The 24099-nt window shown below is 35.4% G+C and overlaps 1 protein-coding gene across 15 annotated transcripts in view; it reads right to left on the bottom strand.

Annotated features, from left to right (window-relative positions):
* chl1a (cell adhesion molecule L1-like a) overlaps nt 1–23754 on the bottom strand; it is a 56844-nt gene extending 33090 nt beyond the window's left edge. For all 15 annotated transcript variants that reach the window (XM_051097167.1, XM_051097175.1, XM_051097177.1 and 12 more), the window contains exons 1-12: nt 23606–23754; nt 12951–13135; nt 12661–12769; nt 11826–12016; nt 11441–11563; nt 8808–8978; nt 6532–6558; nt 6020–6119; nt 5731–5912; nt 5216–5350; nt 2924–3064; nt 2315–2426 (exon numbers count right to left, since the gene is read on the bottom strand). In XM_051097167.1, coding sequence (XP_050953124.1) covers nt 2315–2426; nt 2924–3064; nt 5216–5350; nt 5731–5912; nt 6020–6119; nt 6532–6558; nt 8808–8978; nt 11441–11563; nt 11826–12016; nt 12661–12769; nt 12951–13032 — 1373 coding nt within the window. In that variant the 5' untranslated portion in view covers nt 13033–13135; nt 23606–23754. The remainder of the gene's footprint in view (nt 1–2314; nt 2427–2923; nt 3065–5215; nt 5351–5730; nt 5913–6019; nt 6120–6531; nt 6559–8807; nt 8979–11440; nt 11564–11825; nt 12017–12660; nt 12770–12950; nt 13136–23605) is intronic.
* Nucleotides 23755–24099: the final 345 nt, after the last annotated feature.

The following is a 24099-nucleotide window of genomic DNA, read 5'->3' as shown; positions in this document are numbered from 1 at the left end:
ACTTCGGAACTACTATTTAAAATACAAAATTAGTTTTTTCCAGTTTAACATACTTTAAGTATACAAGTTTGTTATATCAAGTACAACTGCAGGGTATTTTTATTAAGTACATAAATATGTAAATGTATTTGTAGTACACTCAAATACATTTTAGTATATATCATGATTTGTTCATGATAAATGAGGTTTACACATTTATCATAAACAAATCATGAATGTTACTGTGCATTTAAAACACATTTCAACTATGTAAACCAAACATGCATCACATTATGTTTATTAGGCTATATTAAAACTCTAATCTAAATTGATGAAAGTCTGATATGCAATTAACATACATACATCTTAAATATATGCCTAAGTACTTTTTTAATTGATGGACAGGTACCACACTTAATTAACACTTATACACCGCGTCCTAACCAGGCGTGATGTGACAAGACTCCCGTAAATGTGAATGGACAGATCAAAACAACCAATCAGAGGCATTATCCATTTGCACGCTCTTTCATGAAAAACCTAAAACACCTAGTAAAAAAGTAATAGATTTAAATTTTATACTACGTATAGTTCAAGTCTATTAACATATTTACTGACATATCGCTTGAGACTTACTGATTTATGAATTATAATTAAATTATTTGTATTACTTGTGCACAATGCACATTTATTATTATTAAGCCTAAAATATGTTTCAGTGTCACTATTGTTGAGGACTGTATGATCTTTAAATAATATCGGTCTTTAAATTCAAAATATTTATTGTGTACTAGCAATAGTTCCACTTTAGCACAATCAAATATATTTAAGAATATCTTTAGTTTGACTTCCACTCAATTTAAGTGCATTAGGTAGAAAATTAGTCGTTCCAATTTAAGCAGACTATAAATATACCAGTTTAGTATACTAAAAGTACAACTGCAGGATATTTTTATTAAAGGAACACTCCACGTTTTTGAAATAGGCTCATTTTCCAACTCCACTAGAGTTAAACAGTTAAGTTTTACCATTTTCGAATCCATTCAGCCGATATCAGGGTCTGGCGGCAGCACTTTTAGCATAGCTTAGATCATTGAATCCGATTAGACTGTTAGCATCCCGCTCAAAAATGACCAAAGAGTTTCGATATTTTTCCGATTTGAAACTTGACTCTTCTGTAGTTACATTGTGTACAAAGAAGGATGAAAAATGAAAAGTTGTGATTTTCTAGGTCGATATGGATAGGAACTATACTCTCATTTCGGTGTGATAATCAAGGAACTTTGCTGCCGTACCATGGGTGCAGCAGGCGCAATGATATTACACAGCCATCAACTCTGCCGGTGTTGTGCCGAATTCCGACCCCTGCCAGATTGCTACCCCCCTAGTATTAGTAGGTTTAGGATTAGGTGTGGGGGAGGAGTTAGGATTAGAGGTGGGGTTAGGATTAGGCAATCAGGTAGCAATTTCAATGAGAGGGGGTAATAATTTGGCAGGGGGTCGAAAATGGGCACAACACCAGCTGCAACTCTGCATCTACACAAACTTAGTACCGGTCACTTTTAGGCACTGCGTAATATCATTGCGCCTGCTGCACACATGGTACAGCAGCAAAGTTCCTTGATTATTTCGCTGGAATGAGAGAATAGTTCCTAGCCATATCAGCCTAGAAAATCGCAACTTTTTATTTTCCGTCAGTCTTAGTACACAATGTAACTACAGAAGAGTTGAGTTTTAAATAGGAAAAAATATCGTCATTATATATGGTCATTTTTGACCGAGATGCTATCGGTCTAATCAGATTCAATGATCTATGCTAAACTGTGCTAAAAGTGCTATCGCCAGACCCAGAGATCGGCTGAATGGATTCGAAAACGTTAAAACTCAACTGTTTAATTCTAAGTGAGTTGGACAATGAGCCTATTTTCAAAAAAAAAAGTGGAGTGTTCCTTTAAGTACATAATATGTAAATGTATTTGTACTAGTATACTTAGCATTAACTAAATGTATTTTAAATAAATTTTTGTATTTTTATTTTTCACTAGGGACTACAGTCATGGCTTCTATACTGGATGGCATGCTTTTCATCATGATTGACCTTGTGCAATTTGATTAATTTGTTTCATAACCTCTAATTCTTCCATAATTAATCTCTCCTCCAAGTTTGATGTTTAATATAAATTAATAAAGTACTTCGTAGTGCCGCTCTTCACTTGCTGCGGTTGCTTGAGGAAAAAACTCTGATTAACAGAAAAGAGACACTCACTTGTGGCTCGTCGTGTTGCACCTGGTTAGGACACATTGTTAAAATCACAACGCTTGTTACCAAACTTACCAGTTAATGGTGGCAGGTGGTGAGCTAAAGACTTTGCAGTCCATGATCACACTCCTGCCTAACATGGTCGCGTAGTCCAGATAATTCCGCGTCAGAATCAAAGGGGGGTGATCTGAGAGAAAGCCAGACCATTAGTCAAAACATTCATGCACACAGACAAACATCAAACAGGCAGTGTGGCATATGGTTCACTTTCTGTGCTGTAGTTTGAAACCGAGGCACACTCCCGAAATCACAATTAAACTGTAAAAAAGCTATTAGCATATAAAAGAGCTCTCTTCTTCTGCCAGCTACAAACAGAAGACAGTGACCGAAGTAGTTCGTAGACGCACACTCGTGCTCATGTTTCATGTTTTTCTTCTACGTCAATTACGAACCAACAGCTGCTGAAACCCTTAAGCCATTACATGTCAGCAAGAGCATCATATCATAATCAAAGGCAAGAAAACTTCAATGAGGACCACAAACCTCTCCTCTGGTGCTATGATTAATTGATACATGTAAATGAGGTGGGTTTCGCATCAGCAGAGCTGACCTGTTATTGCGCTCTGAAAATCGCAACATGATATTCATCTTCTTCCAATTTGCACAGGTAAGTGAAATACTCACTCATGACAAGCACGTTAGTGTTGACAAGTAGGGTCCCGTGTCTGTTGGACGCCTCACACTGGTACACTGAAGTGTCTGTCTTCTCCGCTCTGAGGATGATTATTCTGTCATCAAGCACTTTGTAATTGGTAGAAGGGAAATCTGGGGAGAAAACAAGTTTGAATTGGCACCCAGAGTGTTTAGGAGAGACTGGGGTTAGTTGTCACAAAAGTTTGGGGTCAGTAAGATTTGTAATGCTTTTGAATGGTCTTTTTTGCTCACCAAGGCTGCATTTATTTGTTCAAAAATACAGTGAAAACAGTAATATTGTGAAATATTTTTACCAAAAAAAAAAAAAGCTGTCTTCTATCTGAATATATTTAAAAAAATGTAATTTATTCCTGTGATGCAAAGATGAATTTTCAGCATCACTACTCCAGTCTTCTGTGTCACATGATCCTTTCTGATTATTACTAATTAAAAGTTAGTTAAAAAGTTAACACTTTTTTAGGATTCTTTGATGAACAGAAAGTTCTAAATAACAGCATTTATTTGAAATAGAATACTTTTGTACCATTATAAATGTTTTTACTGTTACTTTTGATCAATTTAATGCATCCTTGCTGAATTAATTTTAATATCAGTATCTAATAAACTCTTACTGATCACGTGGCAATAACAGTGGAAATGTTTAATAGCCAAGACTTGAAATTACAGTGGCATACGAACGTTTGGGAACCCCTTGCAGAATCTGTGAAAATGTGAATACATTTAACAAAATAAGAGAAATTATACAAAATGCATGTTATTTTTTATTTAGTACTGTCCTGAGCAAGATATTTTACATAAACATGTTTACATATAGTCAACAAGACAAAAAAAAAAAAAAGCTGAAATTATTAAAATAACCCTCTTTAAAAGTTTGGGAACCCTTGGTTCCATACTGTGTGTGGTTACCTGGATGATCTACGACTGTTTTTTTTTTCTGTTTTGAGATGGTAGTTCATGAGTCCCTTGTTTGTTCTGAACAGTTAAATTGAGCACTGCTCTTCAGAAAAATCCTCCAGGTCCTGCAGATTCGTCAGTTTCCTGCATCTTTTGCATCTATTTTAACTCTTTCCAGCAGTTACTGTATGATTTTGAGATCAATCTTTTCACACTGAGGACAACTGATGGACTCAAACACAACTAGTAAAAAAGGTTCAAACATTCACTGATGCTCCAGAAGGAAATACAATGCATTAAGAGCCGGAGGGTGAAAACTTTTGAAATTTGAAGATCAAGGTAAATTGTACTTAATTTGTCTTGCGGGAAACATGCAAGTATCTTCTGTTGCTTCCGAAGGGAAGTACTAAATGGGAAAAAAAAACGATATTTCAACAAAATAAGAAAAATTTGGACATCTTCATCCCCTTCAAAAGTTTTCACTCCCCGGCTCTTAATGCATCGTGTTTGTTTCTTGAGCATCAGTGAATGTTTTAACCTTTTTTTAATAGTTGTGTTTGAGTTCCTTAATTGTCCTGAAAAGATCATACAGTCAAAATCATCAGTCATTGCTGGAAAGGTTTCAAATTTGCAAAAGATGCTGGAAAACTGAAGAATCTGCAAGACCTGGAGGATTTTTCCGAAGAACTTCAGTTTAACTCAGAACAAACAAGGGACTCATGAACAACCATCACAAAACAAAAAAATCATCGTACATCATCCAGATAACCACACACAGTATTAAAAACTGTATTTAAAAAAAGGGTTCCCAAAATTTTGAAGAGGGTTATTTTAATAATTTCAGCAATTTTTTTTTCTGGTCTTGTTGACTGTATGTAAACATCTTTTATGTAAAATATCTTACTCTTTATATATATATACATATATATATATATGCAGATTCTGCAAGGGGTTTCCAAACTTTCACATGCCACTCTATGTGTCTATATACAAATTGACTTTTACAAATAAACCCACTCTGTGAAATCAAGTAAAATATGTTACAGCTAGCCCCAGTGTTTTCTATACTATAATATTTCACACCCTTATAGCAGCAATAAACTTGTGAGGTACATATTTGAAAGATAAATCATTGACTTTTCTCATCTGCTGTTGATATTTCATTTCACCAGAGCATGTAAATTGTGCATAAATACAGAGGTGGCCACATATTCGCTGCTGTTTACAAAGTCTAACTGATGAGAAAATCCAGAAAGGAACAACAGACTGTTCTCGCTGCCAGTAATTGCAGATTTGGCAGTGGCTTTGAGCCGACAAATTCAGTCAAATGCCCATGATAAGGGTGGGAGAGGAGGGGGTTTAACACACCATCAAGAGGATGGCCATTTCTCTTCCAGGTGATTGTGGGTTGTGGTTTTCCTGTAGCAGAACACTTGATGTGGATGTCGGATCCAATCTCTGCTAACTGACTCTTCACTGGCTCCTCCTGCCATCTGGGCGGCTCTGAGACACACAACATATGAACAGGGATAGAGAGAAATACAACTTCCTATCTAGAGCAATACTGCCCCCTTGTGTTTGTAAGTCACATGACCTTAAAACTTGTAAAATATGGTCATGCAGATTGAGGTATTAATTAATATACATTTGAAACATCATGAGGGTGAGTAATTAATGAAAGACTTTTCATTTTTGGGTGAACTAGCGCTTTAAGTAAGATTAATAAATGATTTAGATGTATATTCTATTGTTAGTTTGTGTAATTTGTCAGCACATGGAACCTTACTGTAAACATAACCAACAGATTTACTGACTAGAATAGCCAGGAATCATCACATCCCCAAATAAAATTCAGGCTTAAGACCTTGTAAATGTTTGCATACCTTCTACAACAACTTGGAAATGATGCACAGCTTCACCGAGATCATTCTTGGCTTTGCACATGTATTTCCCTTCATCCTGATTGGTGATGTTTGGTATAGTCAGAAGCTTTCCATAGTTCTTGATTTGTGTACGCTTTGGTAAGTTGTCCCACATCTTGATCCATTCTACCTCCGGTGTAGGCCTGAGAAAAGACCAAAATAAACGGCGGTCACTCTCTCTGTCAGTGAAAATGCTTTGCTGCTGTGTAGTGTTTGTAAACCCAACATGGTCCTAGAAAAGTGAACTCACAGTCCTTCTGCGATACACTCCAGCTCCAGCTCTTCTCCTTTTTTTAGGTATGTTGTTGAATGACTGGAGGGCACCAAAATACTCGGCTTCCTCTTTTGAACTAAATGGGGACAAATGATGGTAAATGGCCTCAGCGCGGATAAAAAAAGAAACATAACTTCATGTCTGAACAAGAATGGGCCTAAGTCTGAAGAAAAATTCTAGATATATTCGCAGAGAACAGGCCATTTTCAAACAATTTTGAAAGTGACAGTGTGGAGTCACATTTTAATGATTCTTATAAAAGCACACAGCTCAAACAAAAACAAATCTCACAGTCTGAAATCCAGAAATAGCTGACAAACCAGCAAGTACTAAAGCCCAACAAAGCTAAACTTCTTGTGGCACAAAAAAAAAGTCCTTATATAAAATCATGGTAACAAAAGCCACAAAAAAAAGTTAAATTAAGGTTTTTGCATATTTGATACACAGCACATTTGACAAAATATGTTACTCTGTGACGTGTGACTCACCACTCATGGTGTTATCATCCCCCTGACCTGAATTACAATAAAAAAGAAAGAGAAAATTATTATTTGAATTTTCAACACATTTAAATGGTAATAGATAACATATATACTGTACATATATTGTATATACCAGGGGTCCCCAACCCTGTTCCTGGAGTTTGACCTTCCTGCAGAGTTTAGTTCCAACCCTGATCAAACACACCTGTCTGTAATTATCAAGTGCTCCTTCAGATCCTAATTAGCTGGTTCAGGTGTGTTTGGTCAGGGTTGGAGCTGAACTCTGCAGAAAAGTCGATCTCCAGGACCAGGGTTGAGCACTCCTGGTATATACAATACATATAAATATGACATAACTGTATTAAGGATAGGTCAGAGTGGTCAAATTGTACAACAACTGATTTGACTGGTTACAGTTGAGGTCAAAATTTTACATACACCTTGCAGAATCTGCAAAATGTTAATTGTTTGTCTTGAACAGTTAAACTGCCTGCTGTTTTTCAAAAATATCCTTCAGGTCCCACAAATTATTTAGTTTTGCAGCATTTTTGTGTATTTAAACCCTTTCCAACAATGACTGTATGATATTGAGATCCATATGCAGCTATTACAGAAGGTCCAAATGCTCTAGAAGGAAACACAATGCATTAAGGGGGGGTGAAATCTTTTGAGCAGAATGAGATGTGTACATTTTTCTTATTTTGCCTAAATATCATATTTTTTCATTTAGTGCTCCCCTTCAGAAGTTACATAAGATACCTACATGTTTCCCAGAGGACAAGATACGTAAAATTTACTCTGATCATCAAATTCCAAAAGTTTTCACCCCTGGCTCTTAATGCATTGTGTTTCCTTTTGAAGCATCAGTGAGTGTTTGAACCTTCTGTAATAGTTGCATGTGGATCTCAAAATCATAGTCATTGTTGGAAAGGGTTCAAATTCACAAAAATGTTGGAAAACCAAGAATTTGTGGGACCTGAAGGATTTTTCTGAAGAACAACGGGCAGTTTAGCTGTTTAGGACAAACAAGTGACTCATGAACAACTATCACTAAATAAAAAAAAAACACAGCTGTGGATCATTCAGGTAACAACGCAGTATTAAGAATCAAGCTTATGTAAACTTTGAACAGGGTCATTTTTATAAATTAAACTTCTATAATAGCATTTTGTATGATCCCTCTTATTTTGTTAAAATAATTAACATTTTGCAGATTCTGTAAGGTGTATGCAATCTTTTGACCTCAACTGTATGTTTAGTTTTTTTAATAGTAATATTTTTAGCTGTGCTAAACACACTGTATTAATGCAAAACAATGTCTGTATTCCTCAGTGAAATAGGATAATCAATTTTGACGTCACGTTGACTTTAAAGAGGGTTACGTTACTCTTAAACTGACAGTTACTGTTAAATTATTGGCATGCTAAAGGACAGCATGCTGACAATACATTAAAACCAGTCTGCATCTATGAATTACATCCACTTTAATGAATCGTCACTACCGCCATTTGAACACTGCTTTTGGAAGTAATCAATCTGTGCATCTCACAGTTTTTTTTCCAGTGTCACAAGAGCTGCATTTTCATGACATTGTGTCAAGCTAAAAATACTTTCAAAAACAATCTTGTTACATTATGCTGTGCTTTTGTCCAGGTGTTCATGCAAGCAAGATTTTGTCTTGCGTCACCCCAAACCAGCATAACAGGTTTCATTGATGTGGTGGATAGTGGTTTAGTTGTGAAAATATGTATATATGCAAACTACAGATTACAATTCATTTTTAACTGTTTGGGAATAGTATGTTTTAAGAAAAATAAACCATAAAAAAATTATGAAAATTGACAGTAAATACATTTGTGATGATGTATGAATGCTGATCATTTGAATCTTGAATAAATATATATATATATATATATGAAGAAGCTCAACTATTTTCATGAATGATAATAATTATACATGTTTTCTAACAAGCAGATCATCATATGAGAATGATTTCTGAAGGATCATGTGACACTGAAGACTGGAGTAATGATGCTTTGCATCACAGGAATAAATCACATTTTTAAATGTTCCAGTAGAAAACAGTTATTTTAAACTGTAATACTATTTCACAATATTACTGTTTTGTATTTTTGATCAAATAAATGAAGCCATGGTGAGCATAAGAGACTTCTTTCAAAAACATTGCGAAATCTTACTGACCCCAAACGTTTAAACAGTAATGTATAAACCTCACTATTTCCTTTAAACCATATGATGTTTATGAGATTCATTCCACATACTTGGCTTGACCCTCAAGACCATGCTGGGTTTCTGAACGATTGTGCGTATCTTGGAAAATGAGGCAAAGCAGCAGTAGTCATCATGGCTATCCAACTCCACTGTATTAGAGAAATACAGATTCCCATTGAGGCCCATGGACACCCTCTCATTCTGCTCAATGTGTCGAAGATCTGAGAACAATGCAGAGAGGAGGGTTAGATTAACATGAGCAACAGGACATTGGAGAGGGCAACCATCCAAACCGCCCAGGAATCGTCCCATCTGACAGACTGCACAGCAGATAACAGGCATCACGGGCAGAGCTTTGAATGCTCAGACATTTTTTTTCCTCTCATGAAGTGTAGGTGGCTCAACATGATTAAGCCGCCTCTTCAGCTCAAGAAGTGAAGACGTACAATAATAACACTCAATGCATTTTTAATCAAATGTCTTGTTTTCCAGGATAAATGTCTAAAACAAGGTACATTTACTTGATGAGAAAAATTACACACAGTAAGTCTTGCTGTCTTAATTTCAGAGAAAGTTAATAAAATCTAGAGATTTTTATGGTTATAACGAATATATTTGCCAGTGGGGTTTAAAAAATTAATTTCTTATCCTCACTAAACCCAAACCTGATTATATTTCATTAGATTATTCTGAATCTAATATTTCTTTCCTTCTCAAGTAAATTTATGTTTTTTTAAGAATGTTTAGATTTATTTATGGTTATTTATTTTGGAAAACAAGACAAAAACTAATAATGTAACTAAAGATAAATTATATAAACTAAAGGGATAGTTCACCCAAAAATGAAATCTTGTTATCATTTACTCACCCTCAAGTTGTTCCAAACTTTCATGAATTTCTGCTGAAAAGAGGACATTTTGAAGACTGCTGATAATCCAACAGTTGCTGGTCCCCATTAACTTCCATAGTATTTTTCTTACTACTGAAGTGAATGGCTACCATAAACTATTTGGTTACCGACACTCTTTTAACAAAAGACACAATTTTCATTTTTGGGTGAATAATACATAAAAAGAAAATACATTTGGAAACCAAAATGCTCCCATATTCCATATTATGTTTTTAAAATTAATTTTAATGCTTGTTTTTATTGATGTTTTACAACAGTTTTGTTCTGTGTTCAGGTGTGAGCATTTGAGATCGCCTGATCTATTGTTTTTCTGGCTTGAATGAAACAATCAAATTCTTCAAATGTCATATATTCCCAGCATTCTTTACAATTTGCAACGTGTAACGTTTATCATCAAAAACCTGTTATTAGCGGAGGCGGTGAAACTCCAGTCTGGCGCCAGAAAAGATAGTTATATACAGTTGGTTGAAATATAAGCACGCATCTGTTTATCTGTCTAGCCAAAAACAAGAAGATGACTGTCGTATCAGAAACAAAAGTGTTTGCTTTTACAGCTGAGGAAATCTGAAGCAGTGTTATTTTTGTATCATTTTTATATTTGTATTGTATTTTTTATATTTTTTTGTCTTCACATTAATTAAATTTTTTTTTTTCTTTTTGTTGTTGTTAATTGTGTTGAGCGTTTCAGTAACTTTTTTTTAATCATTTTAACTAATAATCTTAAAGTGATAGATCACCCAAATATGAGAATTACCCCATTACTCAACCTCAAGCCATCCTAGGTGTGTATGACTTTCCTCTTTCAGATGAATATGATCGGAGTTATATTAAAAAATGCCCTGGCTCTTGCAAGCTTAATAATGGCAGTGAATGGGTGTTGAAATTTTGAAGTCCAATAAAGTGCATCCATCCATCATAGAAAGTGCTCCACACGGCTCTGGATGGTTAATAAAGGGCTTCTGAATTGAATCGATGCATTTGTGTAAGAAAAATATCCATATCTGAAACTTTATGAACTGTAATTTCATAAATTAAATAAATTTAATGTGTCGTATGCACATTCATGAGAAAGTGGCGTTAAAGCAGATGATGTAGGACGTAGACATAGTGTAAGCAAACCTTTATTTTGCTTCAAAATCTCAACCATACTCACTGCCATTATAAAGTTTGGAAGAGCCAGGACATTTTTTAATATAACTCAACTGTACACGCCTGAAAGAAGAAAGTCATATACACCTACACTATAAAAAACAATTTGTTGAGTCAACTTAAAATAATTTGTAATCTGGCTACCTTAAAATTTTGAGTTCAGTCAACTCAAAAAAAGTTCATTCAACTTGAAGTGTTAAATTATACTAAGTGACAACTTAGATATTTGAGTTGAATCAACTTAAAATTTTAAGGCAGCTGGGTTACTTACCCATCTTTTAAGTTTAGCAAACACAAATATCTAAGTTGTTCCTCAGTCCAACTCAACATTTCAAGTTGACTAAACTTATTTTAGTTGACTGAACTTAAAATGTTAAGGCAGCAGGGTAAATTATTTTAAGCTGACTCAACAAATTGTGTTTTTTATTTTTTACAGTGTAGGATGGCTTGAGGGTGAGTAAATCATTGGGTTATTTTCATTTTTGGGTGAACTATCCCTTTAAGAAGAAGTGATATTCAAACAAACAAGACATTCATATGCAAAAGCATTAAAATGATCTGCTTGGATCCCTTTATTTGGCAAACGTGATGTGCAGGAAACTGATTTAAAGTGTCTTGAACTACCCTTGGTCATCCAGTACAGCTGCCATGGTGGAATGCCTTGTGGCGGGTTACACTCCAAAACCACAGAATCGCCCACGGTGACCACCACTGGCTCTATCTTCTCCTTGGGAAACTTTGGTACCACTGTGAGCAAGCACAAAAACAACACAAACAAACAGCTTTAAATTCATAGCAGTCAGTTTCTTACTAAAGTGCAAGACAGATATTAACAAGATTAAAAACATCATTTTGGATTTGCTTAAGGGGTTACATGGAATATGCAAATATCCTGGAACAGATATGAGGAAATTCTTAATACTAGATTCTCTAGAGTTCTGCTATATTCAATTCACAATAAGCAGCAGAGATAATGTGTGAAAGGGGGTATTTATGAACTGTGACTTACTAGGCACAATAAATTCAGATTCTTCTGATATTGCAGTTCCGAGCTTGTTTGAGGCATAACATCTGTACTTTCCCTGGTATTTCACTTTATCTCTAATGTTGGGTATCACAAAGGTCCCACTACTTTCGTCTTTAATGAGCCTAGGGTCTTTACGCGGGTCAAAATCCATCCCATCTTTCGTCCAGCGGTACCTGTTTAATTAAAAACACACAACAGGAAGCTTTTAACAACACTAACATTTCATTCCACCTATTATTTCTTTAGATGTAAATAATATTTACAGTGACAGAAAAACACCTTATTTTCACATTGAATTTTAACGTTGCACTAAGTATCTTAGAGCTCATTAAAGGCAATTGAATTTTGATATTTCTTAAAGGATTAGTTCACTTCCAGAATAAAAAAATTCCTGATAATTTACTCACTCCTTTGTTATCCAAGATTTTCATTTCTTTTTTTCTTCAGTCGAAAAGAAATTAACATTTTTGAGGAAAACATTCCAGGATTTTTCTCCATATTGTGGACTTCAGCGGGTTGAAGGTCCAAACTGCAGACAGAGAACAAACCACACTTCCTTTCCAATGTGATTTTTTTTAGAAAATGACTTATTTCACTAGATAAGACCCTTATTCCTTGGCTGGGATTGTGTAAAGCCCATTGAAACTGCAATTTGGACCTTCAACCCGTTGATCCCCACTGAAGTCCACTATATGGAGAAAAATCCTGAAATGTTTTCCTCAAAAACCTTAATTTCTTTTCAACTGAAGAAAGAAAGACATGAACATTTTTATTCTGGAAGTGAACTAATCCTTTAAGTGCCGGACGTCTCACTCACGTAGGTCTTGGGTTGCCTTTGGCTTCACACTTGAACAGGAAGTTTTCATCATATGGCAGGGCAATGAGAGAGCCTGAGGTCTGAGCGGTGATGGTCGGCAGCTGCTCCACTACAGGAAACATATCACAGGATGAAAGAGCTGTTGAAATGGTCATCTGTGCTAAAAAGGAAGCTCCTTTCTAGAAGGGTTTACTGGATGTAATACTGTTGAATAATGATTGTAGCCTCAAGTTGAAGTTGCATCGATAATAACAAACACCTGAGAGCAATTTATCTGTCCTGGCACTTACCGTGAGGAGGGAAATAAAGACCAAAGGCAGTGGAGAAGGTGGCCGACAGAAGCCCGACAATAAGGCTCCTGAGCCCCCTCATCCCAGTCAGCAGATAAGGACAAAGATGAAGGAAATGCTCAAAACACCCTCAGAAAGCTGTTCTTGTAGTAAGAGGTCTTCACTGACTCCTCTAAGGAAAAGATCTAAAGAGACATAAAAGAGTACAAGAGTAAGAACAGAGGACAAATTGTAATAAATCCTTCTACAGCAAACCTGAGAGGAGATTTGAAGAGCTGTTCGCTTTGAACCGGTACTCTTAGGTGTTTTACAAGATTTTGGATTTACAGCAGGTGAGATGCTTTTAACGTTTTCAATGTGACCCAGGCTCACCCCAATCGGGGCAGTCAGTCACTAAACAGTCAGTCACAGGCTCAAGTGTCTTATGTCGGTGGAATCCTTGGCTCACACCGAACAAAACACATGCCTTAGATTTGAAATTTTTGGGTATTTTGCATTTTCGAAAAACCTACTTTTGCAAACTAGTCCTAGTTTCTTCGCCCGATCGGAACTGAACCAGTGCAGAAAGATTTTCTGGAGAGTTAATATCAGTAATTATCAAAAAAAAAAAAAAAAAGTAGAATTTTCAACCCAACTCAGAACAGTTATGTAAGAGCTCAATCTGAGGTCACAGAAAAATAAATTGTGACCTTGGTGGTGCTATAAGAGGGAAAAAACATAAAAAAGGCTATAACGGTACAACCATTTTTCTAATCAACATGAAAATTATTGTGCACTGTCTTGGTCCAACGTGCCACAAGTGTCTACAGGGACATTTGCGTATCTCGAAAAACATGGCCACCACTGGCAGATGAATTTTGAGGACCTGTTAGACAAGGTTAACGGAGGCCGATCAAAATGAAACTCAGTGGGCCTGTTTAACTCATGGCCCCAAAGGTCTGAGAGAAATGTGATAGAAATCAGCCACTGAGGACATATGCGCAATATTCATATCATTTGATACAACTCCTCATTCCAGAACAACTTTGCTTCTAGAACCACTGCTGTCAATCAAATCATTTGTTAAATGATTGAGAAGATGTCAAAAACTTTCTTTTGTGAACTAGTCCTGGACTTTTCATTCATTCTGGAAAATAATAGCTGCAGTACAATTCTCTGGACTCTCTAGGCCAATAATTATTATTAATTTAGCCTTTGGGATGCTATAACGGGGTCGTTAAAAGGGGCCTGTCCAAATTTACTCAAAATCCTATAAAGCCTAAAGGAAAACTCAAAACTTCACGAAACTGGCTGAGCACATGCAACAAGTGATTCTACACAAGCATGCAGAGTTTTAAAGAGATCAGACCACAGCTGGTGCTGTCACAGTCATAAACAAAAAATATATATATTTCTATGGTAAATCATCTGGATTTGCCAAAAATGCTTTTTTAAATTATTGATTGATGTGGTTACATGCTTGCTAAATAATGTCTTTTTTCATATGTGCTTAAATGCCTTAAAGAGCTTGAACCCTGGGAATTGCTGCTTCAAAGCTGCGTCAAAGAAAATTTTTTTTTAACAAAACTGATTATTGTTAATCTGTCATTTATTAATATTGAAATACATTTGTCTGCGAAATCGAGTCATGTGGTGCAAAAAAGAATCACAAACCTTCAGAAGAAACAAGAAGGCAATGATATCATAGAAAGGACCCATTCACACCCTTATTACTCATTAGCATCAAAAAGTTCCTTTTTAGGACAGGATGAGGTTAGTTCAGGTTGTAAAAGGTCATGCGGTGCAGAGAGTTGCTCCATTTCTAAATGAATCAGCATATGAATCGGCTAAATTAATGACTCAGTGACTCACTCATGACAGTTACTTGCTGCCAGCTACTGTCCGTTTTCATTTCATTTAAAGCATAATTTCATTTTTTAGCATTTCACATTTACATATTGAATATATATATACATATCTTTTTTTATATATATCTTTTTTTTAACTTTATTCTCATTGCATTTTATGCATTCATGCATCACAGAGTCTGTGCAAGTGTACCTTAAAAAAATCTGAAGCAAATTCTATGCCACTTTGGCAGTGCAAAAATTAACTTTGTTGAAACTAATTTCATTTGACTGGTAACAGCTCTATAATGCCTTATTATTATAACTGAATTTATTGATTGTTTTTTGACTTTGACAGAAAAATAATAAGGTTAGAAAAATGCCTTTATAAAGGTCAAAATGCTCCTGAAAAACCATTTAAGGTCGCAAATACCTGCCCTTAAAGTTCTTTGCACAAAATATGAAGAATATGACAAGCTTTGGGTGTCAGCTGTCCATGACATGCCTAAACCAGCCAAGGTATGAACTCAAAAACACACTCAACAAAATACTGTGCAATTATCATCACAGAAAATAGCGAGATATAATTTATTTACACTCACATATAATCAAGGTCTACTGAAAATATGTTATTACGTTTTCTTCTTTACACAATATGGCATTGCAATTCAATTGAAACTTTTCTCGAAACCTTTAGAAAGCATTTTCAGCATGTGCAAAGTCAAGACACAAAGGTTGCAAGGCTAAAATGAAAGACGTCAGCTGAGAAAAGAATTTCACGTTGTTTATTTCGCTGACTCGTGTGCGTTGTTTGCCTTCACGCCTCCGTGAAGGCTGATGAACCGTAAGCGCTCGTGCCACAGGCTCATTCCACACATAATCGTTTACACTCGCGAGCTGCAAAGAGTCAAGCTGCCTCCACAAATTACTAGCATCAACCTCAGATTAACTCTCCTTATGCAGGAGTGGCCGGAGGTGATAGATAGATCACTCTCGCCCCGGGCTCATAATTTGAAGGCTGGGTGGATAAGTCTTCCTCTGTCTCATTAAGAGCAATCAAAACACCTGGATGGACTTGAAGAATCAGCACACTAACTGATCTGACAACAGTGATGTCCTGAGATGCTGAGAAGGAGAAATGTGTCATCAGAATGATAGTGGTTCTGTTTAAAAATTTAAAAGAGCCAAGTGAAACTTTATAAAACTTTGATGTTTGTTATCGAGATGAATGGGAATGATAGACAAAGATAGTCATCCATCTGGTGCATGTTTACATGGAAAAACAAAGGAAACAACAATGCAGACAGACTAGGGCCTGTGTGAATGGCTCTTATAAGCTCAGTTGAATATTTATTAAATATAAACTGGAATAAATTAGTGTGCAGTAATGTATTTTAAAGTGATATTAATGTAGTTATCTGTTTTAAAAGCTTAGGCAGCTATAATAAGCTATAATACCTGAAATCACATATATTTTCAGAAAAAGATCAGTTTTATCATTTTTGTTGAGGGTTTCGCGGGTATCTTTCATAAATCAAAGGATATGATTTGGGGTAAAAAAGAAAACGTTGAAGGAGTGAAATGGTGTCTGAAAGGACGCTCAGTCAAAAGGCCTCTAACTTAATTTCAGAATATGCATAAGTTGACAGATAATAAAAACATAATTAATAAGAATATATAAGTTTGGATGAAGAGGATGAAGATGCAAAATACATGCGTTTGGGCTGAATGGATTTGTTAACTGCTTTAATCACACTGGAGACTCATTTGCAATATTATTAAAATAATTTAAATAACTACACTACCATTCAGAAGTTTGGGTTTGGAAAGATTTTTTAATATTAAAAAAAAAAAAAAAAAAATCCTTATGCTTTTCCAGGGTGCATTTATTTGATCACAATAAAATAAATCAGAATTATTATAAAATATATATATATTTTTTAATTATTTGAATATATTTTAAAATGTAATTTATTCCTGTCAGGCAAAGCTGAATTTGCAGCAACATTACTCCAGTCTTTAGTGTCACATGATCCTTCAGAAATCATTCTAATATTATCATTTGTTGCTCAAGAAACTGAAAATATGGCACTGAAATATTCTGTAATTTAATGCATCCTTTCTGAACAGGAAAGAACTGACTCCAAATGGTAGTGCTGAATAGTATTTTTAGTTGAATAGTCTTTTTACTTAAATGTTGCTTGATTATATTTATTGCTATAAAGGTATTTTCATCTGTAAATATTTTTTGACAGTTTGTTTTTGCACACAAATGCGATATCATCTTTAGAAATTAAAAAAGAAATAATAATTAATAATAATATACTCTGTATATTTAAATAGCCTGAGCTCTCAGAATATACATATATATATATATATATATATATATATATATAGAGTTCAGATGCAAAACAAGCTAAAAGTTCTGACACATAGTATATGTCCATCAAATAATTTTAATTCAAACTCGCTAAATTTAATGCTCAGCTCAATCAGAAGTACCAGTACTTAGACAGAAAGTACTCTTCATATACACTAGTCAACATTTGAAGTGGATCAAAAAAAATTTCATCAAAGTTGTCCTAAGACAAGCATGGGTGCTGTATTTTTTTTTTTTTTTTTCTGAGAGCAAGATGTATTTGAATGTTGTAGAAAATAGCAAACTTTTGACCTGTGAATCTCTTAAGGAGATGTAGACCGGTGACCTCTGCCCCTCACAAGTGCCTGTGGCTTCTCAACACAACATGGAGTAAACTTCTGACATACTTCACAAACATAAAACCAGTGAGATATTTAAATCTGGCAAACAAATGGCACATTTAGAGCAATTATGTGCAACAGCACTCCTAACCAAACTAAATATATCCGCTTGAAATCATACTGTAATTATTTACAGATCTATTTCGAATGAACAATTTAAAAACAACATGCGCAGCAAGTTAAATCAAACAATGAACCTGAGTAAGACAAACTCACTGGAGCACATGACTGCATATTTCATCCATTAATCCTAGAGCATGAATACAGAAAGATATCACAGACTAACATCAGAGAAAACTGCTGAGGCTTACAGGTACACATTTCTCATTTAATTCACTGTCACCACATACTTTAACCATTAACAAACAGCTAGCTAAACAGAATAAGAAAACTATACTTACTTACAAGTACACACTCACACACATGCAGCCAAGACAGTAATTCCCAGAGGTGCTAGTGATAGTATTACACAGCATTCAGACTGAGCATCCAAACTCTCAGCATGCTCTTCAAATTCCTACACACACACACACAAACAGAGAGAGAGAGAGAGAGAGTCCGAAAACATGCCCCGGCACTCCAGCAAAGCACTAAAGGGGATCCAGTGAGGAGACATATGTCGGCAAAGCCTCTCACTGGGATAGGAGGCTCGCTAAACCTTTGACAAAGATTCAAATAAAGCCTGATCCGCCAAGCTATTCACAAACCACTAAAGAAAAGTCCAGAAAGTGCTGGAATTCCTGCCTATACAGTGCAACGCATCAGAACAACCTTGACATGAAAACACAGCAGTCTGAAGAGACTTTGCGATTAAGCTATTTGACTGTAAAAACAAACCTTGAATCATTTTATCCTCCTATAATCATTCATAAACAGAAAAGTGTGAGCTGTCAAGTAGGAAACTGTTTTGATTAGTGATAGCAGCATGCAGTGTTTCAGCAGCAAAAATCCTCTTAGTATAATGAAGACTATTGTCTTAATTCCTAATGCTCTCTTATAGGGTCGGCAGATGCACGTGATTGCATTGTGCTCAGACAAAACACACAATCGCTTGTTGATAAAACACAGCATGTGTTGAAAGTCACAATCACATAAGGCAATTTTTATGTTTATGCTCAATTTGATGATGAATTTTTTTGCAGTGCTTTGTGTCATTTTGTGGTTTGCTTGACCTGCCTGTTGTACTTAATGCTTTCTACCACCATATGGCATGTAGAAAGTATAAACACAGCCTTAATAGCAGAGTCAAGGACACACTCACTTTACAATATGTCTTAGTACAGCTGAACATACATAATGCAACAACACATGAACCCAGACTAGGACATCAACACAAAAAGCAAGCAAAATGTAGACAATGGACACAAAGCTCTATACTTTATAGCATATAATGTGTACACCACAATGTAAACATTATATATAAAAGCACCTTACAACTAGCAATGATGACAAAAGTGGTTGCAGTTACAAGGAGGGGAAATTATTCTGTGCTACTGCTTTTATACAACAGTTCAATAAACAAAAGGTTTATATAGATTAAGTTATGTTTTAGATACAAAATTGCTAGTTACTTTGTTTTTGTGGTTTATTTGTTGTATGAGGCCAATCACATAGATTGACTATTATGAGTTAAAGTTATAGCGCCACCAACTGGCAGCAGGAAGTGTGTCACTTTTAATACGCTTCGAAATCATCATCTTATTTTTACCTGATTTGCTTCAAACTTCATTCGAATAGTGTCAAAATGACAGATGTAAAACTGCGAAGGGATTCTTGATATCGTAAATTTATTTTCTAGTGTTTTTGAGGCACTAAACATGCTTAGAATTTCATGAAACTTGATACACATAGTTATCAACTGTTAGACATTAGCAAAAGCTCAAGTGGGCATGGAGGAGGCGCTCTATAGCACCACCTTTTGATGAAAGTGAGGGAGTTAGTTTTAGCTATAGTTGCATACTCCTCCTAAGAATCATGCAATTCCTACCTTTGTCAACTTTGTCAACATGATGCCAAAATATTGAAGATGCTAACTTGTGAACAAATTTTGGATATTTTGAACGGTGTTGCAATGCAATTTATTAAAGTAACAGTAAAAAAGAAAACAGCAAGTTTGGAAATCTTTAAAGTGCATTATCCAAACTCTGCAAAACGTTTTACATATGGAGAACAAATAATTCTTAAGAAATGCTTAGTTTGATACATTTGTAAAGAGCTGGGGGCTAACAGCAAATTAAAAAGTATATTTTAGTATGTTGCTAGGAGTGCATTACAGTGTTAAATATGTCACCTCCTGTTGCCAGCGGGTTGCACTATGACTATTATATGTTGTCATCAGTGGTGGCTACTGGTCTGTCAAATAGGGGAAGCTCATTTTTGGCCTACATCATAAAATTGTCTATTTATTTAAAAGTAAATTCTGCCCTACATTCCTTTTCAAGAAAACGGTCTGTGACCCTGTCGTACCAACTAGGCGTCTTTTCCAGTGACTTGACCAGTGTCCTCTCAATGGCCAGCAGAGCTAGGCTGCTTAAACGGCCTTGGCCCATTGTGTTTCGGGTGTAGGACTTGAGCCGCTTTAAACTTCTACACCTGCAGATGTAGCTCCAATTGTTGCCACTAATGAGAACAGTTTGTAAAGGCATTGCACTGTCCAACTCCATGTCTTTAAGGAACACCAAGTAATCAATGAATGAATGAACGATCTAAAAAAAAATATTAAACTCTGTAAAAGTGAAACAAGGAATGTGGTGTATAATTGTGTGAAATGTATGATTAAAATCAAGCAATTTCGCCAAGCAAATATAAAGAAATAGGTTGCAGCAGTTTTTATTTCGACTGAACTTGAGAAATCCGCGATGGGACTGAGCGCGAATAGCTTCAGCGATTCCTTATAGTACAAAATCGCTGTCAGTCAAAAGGAGATGCAATCTTTCGACAGACCCTCCAATCATCACGCAGAAGCTCGGAGTCCAGGCCAGCCCACTGCTCATTTGCTCCTCATTCACCCCCAGAGACGCTGAGCGTCCGTGGGCGGGACATAATCGCAGCGTTTATCCAATGACCGTCTAGTTTCAAAGCACTGAAAAAAAATGTTCAAAGCAGCCGCATTGAAGTCAATGGACGCTGGGCTTCAACGGGGAAATGCACTGTGACGCTACGGGAATGTATGAGAAGAAAATTAAGTCAGCCGACCTGCTATATCTAACTGATTCTGAACGAACTCGTCTTTGAGATGAACGTTTTCTAACGCATTTTTAGTCAATAAAATGTTAATACAATAGTACATAATTTGACCATTAATTTTGTGACATTATAGGGGAAGCTGAGCTTCCCTTGCAGTCTTAAAGAAATCGCCACTGGTTGTCATGTAGATGTGTTCAGGGCAGGACTCTTATCAAGCAGGTTAAATTTGGGTCAGATTCGAAATCCTTGTTAAGCAGCAAATCAGCGTATTAGAATGACTTCATGTGACAGTGAAGACTGGGATAACAATGCTGAAAATTCAGTGTTACCATCACAGATATATATTACATTTTAAAATATATTAAAATTGTTATAGTTGTAATAATATTTGAAAACATTACTGTTTTTACTGTATATTTGATCAAATAAAAGCAGCCTTGGTGAGCAAAAAAAAAACAAACTTATTTTTAAAATGTAATATTTTTTAGATATAGACAGATAGACAGACAGACAGACAGACAGACAGATAGATAGATAGATAGATAGATAGATAGATAGATAGATAGATAGATAGATAGATAGATAGAATCATTATGTCACAGTGCTGGAATTAATCTACTCTGTTTAACCTCAAACCACTTTGAGGTTTTTAGACATCATGACATCTTTTAATGATGAGCAGATGCTCAAGATCATTAAATAATGAGTCATACGTTCCTGAATTAAGCCATGTCTTTTATTAAGTGGCCAGTAAGCTTATATTGTGCCAGGATACTACCTCTGAATTCCAAAGATTTGTCAACTTCGACATGTTCATAGCATGCCACTGCCACTGTAAACAAAGCCCCAGCCTGCTGTGACAGCTGCCTTTTGACCTTTGTCTAGAGCAAACATACTCATTAATTCATCATGATTCCCTATACTACAAACGTAACTCTTTATCTTTACACCGGAGGTTTTACGACATCATTAAAACATTTAAACAACACTGACAAAGCTTTAAAAATGCCAGAGAGGAAGTACAGACAATCGAAGCGGCCTAGGAGGACAATTAGTAAGCCCTGACACAGAAACATTCATTCATGCTAGATGCCACAACATAAAAGCACCTGTAATTAGAAGCAGGTATGTCGGCTCACAGATGACCGATACGCAAGTCTTACAACTGCAGAGTTAGAGTTACTTCAGGACACCTGTCATATATGAAACCAATTTTGGGATGTTCGTCATGTTGCGGTTATGAATGTTGGCTGGTTTCGCATGTGAAAAGTTTGAGGCTTTTCGACAAGTCACAACCCATGCACACATTCCCCCTCTGTCTCTCTCTCTCTACTATTTCTTTTGCTTTTGTTTCTAACTAATATATATGAACAAGCTACAAAAATGTTTACTACTGTTCAAAAGATTAGAGGCAGTTTTTTAAAAGTTTGAAAGTTTGCTCACACAGGCTGCATTTATTTGTTAAAACTTTGTTAAATATTATTGCAAGTTAAAATAACTCTTTTCTATTTGCATATATCTTAAAATGCAATTTATTTCTGCGATGGAAAGTTGAATTTGCAACATCATTATTCAGTCTTCAGTGTCACATGATCTTTCAGAAATCATTCTAATATGCTGATTTGCAACATTTGAAATAGAAATCTTTTGTAACATTGCAAATGTCTTTACTGTCACTTTTAATCAATTTAATGCATCCTTGCTGAATAAAAGTATTAAGTATGTTAAATCATACTGACCCCAAACATTTGAAAAGTAGTACTGTATATGAATGCCATTGCAAAGCATTGTTTTTTTTAAATAAAAGCATACTTTTCAATCAAAACATAAATTGTTATATGATTTATATACTGAAAAACCTGTTTAATAGGAAGACAAAATATATATACTGCATATTATATGTGACCCTGGACCACAAAACCAGTCATAATGGTCAATTTTTCCAAATTGAGATTTATACATCATCTGAAAGCTGATAAATAAGCTTTCCATTGATGTATGGTTTGCTACGATAGAACAATATTTGGTCGAGATACAACTATTTGAAAATCTGGAATCTGAGGGTGCAAAACAATTAAAATATTGAGAAAATCACCTTTAAAGTTGTCCAAATAAAGTTTTTAACATTGCATATTACTAATCAAAAATTAAGCTTTGATATATTTACAAAATTTTACAAAATATCTTGATGGAACATGATCTTTACTTAATATCCTAATGATTTTTGGCATAAAACAAAAATCAATAATTTTGACCCATACAGTGTATTTTTGGCTATTGCTACAAATATACCCCAGCGACTTAAGACAGGTTTTGTGGTCCAGGGTCACATATAGTGTTACAGTATATAATATTGTAACACTTTCTGGTTGCGAAACCATCAGCGGATCATGTTTTCATATGCCTTACATATTCAAATACTTTTGAGACTACTGTATGCACACAAATGCAAACAAATCAAAACAAATTAGCAGACCTTACAGATATTCTTAATCAAACGACAAAGCAAATCAGTCACAAATTCAGCACAGAGCTCAAACTTTAACAGCATTCCTGCTGAGAGAGAGGTGTTGAAATGCACACATATGTGTATGTGCATGAACATGTGATTTGCATGTTGAAACATGCAAATGATTTCTATGTCAGCTTCCAAACATTTTTTAGTTTAGTTTTTACATGCTTTACCCAGTAGTATAATTGGCACATGCTTATTTGCTACTAAAATTCCTAAAGTAACATTAACATACCATAAATGCTATATCACACATTTACTAGGAATGAAGTAACACTCAAATAGACACTATCTGTATAATAAGCAGTAAAATACAGTAAAATAACAGCTCCATGAAATGCACAAGATGCAAAACAGACAGATCAGCTTACCTTCGGATATCTTTGTCCTCTCACGCTATTGTCCTTCTGACCTGCATCAATACAGTTAGACTAAACAAGCATGAACTCCACTTGCTGATGCACAAATACTGCTGTACAGTATGACAAACCTCTGACAGCTCACGGAAAGCTAGAACCAGTAATACCAGAAGTAGGGAGGTGACTCCGGGGCTAAACAAACAACCAGGCATGGCAAATCAATGGGATGCGTGTGGCTACCTATCCTGTTTCCAGAAAGCCCATTTCGAAAGAATACCATTGAATCACGATAAGCTATAGTGGCTGACATAATAGGGCAGTATTTAGAATAGAAGTCCATTTAATTCATTTTAATTTAGTCTGGCATGATAGCCAGTGCGACTTCATACAAAGACATTAATAACTCTTTTCATCTTACAATGGAGTGAATGCTTTAAATGTCAGGACAGGAAACCAAACATCCCAGTTTCATGAGGTGTGTCCCATTATCCTGTCAATTTCCCAAA

The sequence above is a fragment of the Labeo rohita genome, chromosome 23 (assembly GCF_022985175.1).
Source record: "Labeo rohita strain BAU-BD-2019 chromosome 23, IGBB_LRoh.1.0, whole genome shotgun sequence".
NCBI classification, from domain to species: domain Eukaryota; kingdom Metazoa; phylum Chordata; class Actinopteri; order Cypriniformes; family Cyprinidae; genus Labeo; species Labeo rohita.
Note: the sequence above shows the minus strand (reverse complement) of the source record. Positions and strands in the feature narration are given on the sequence as shown.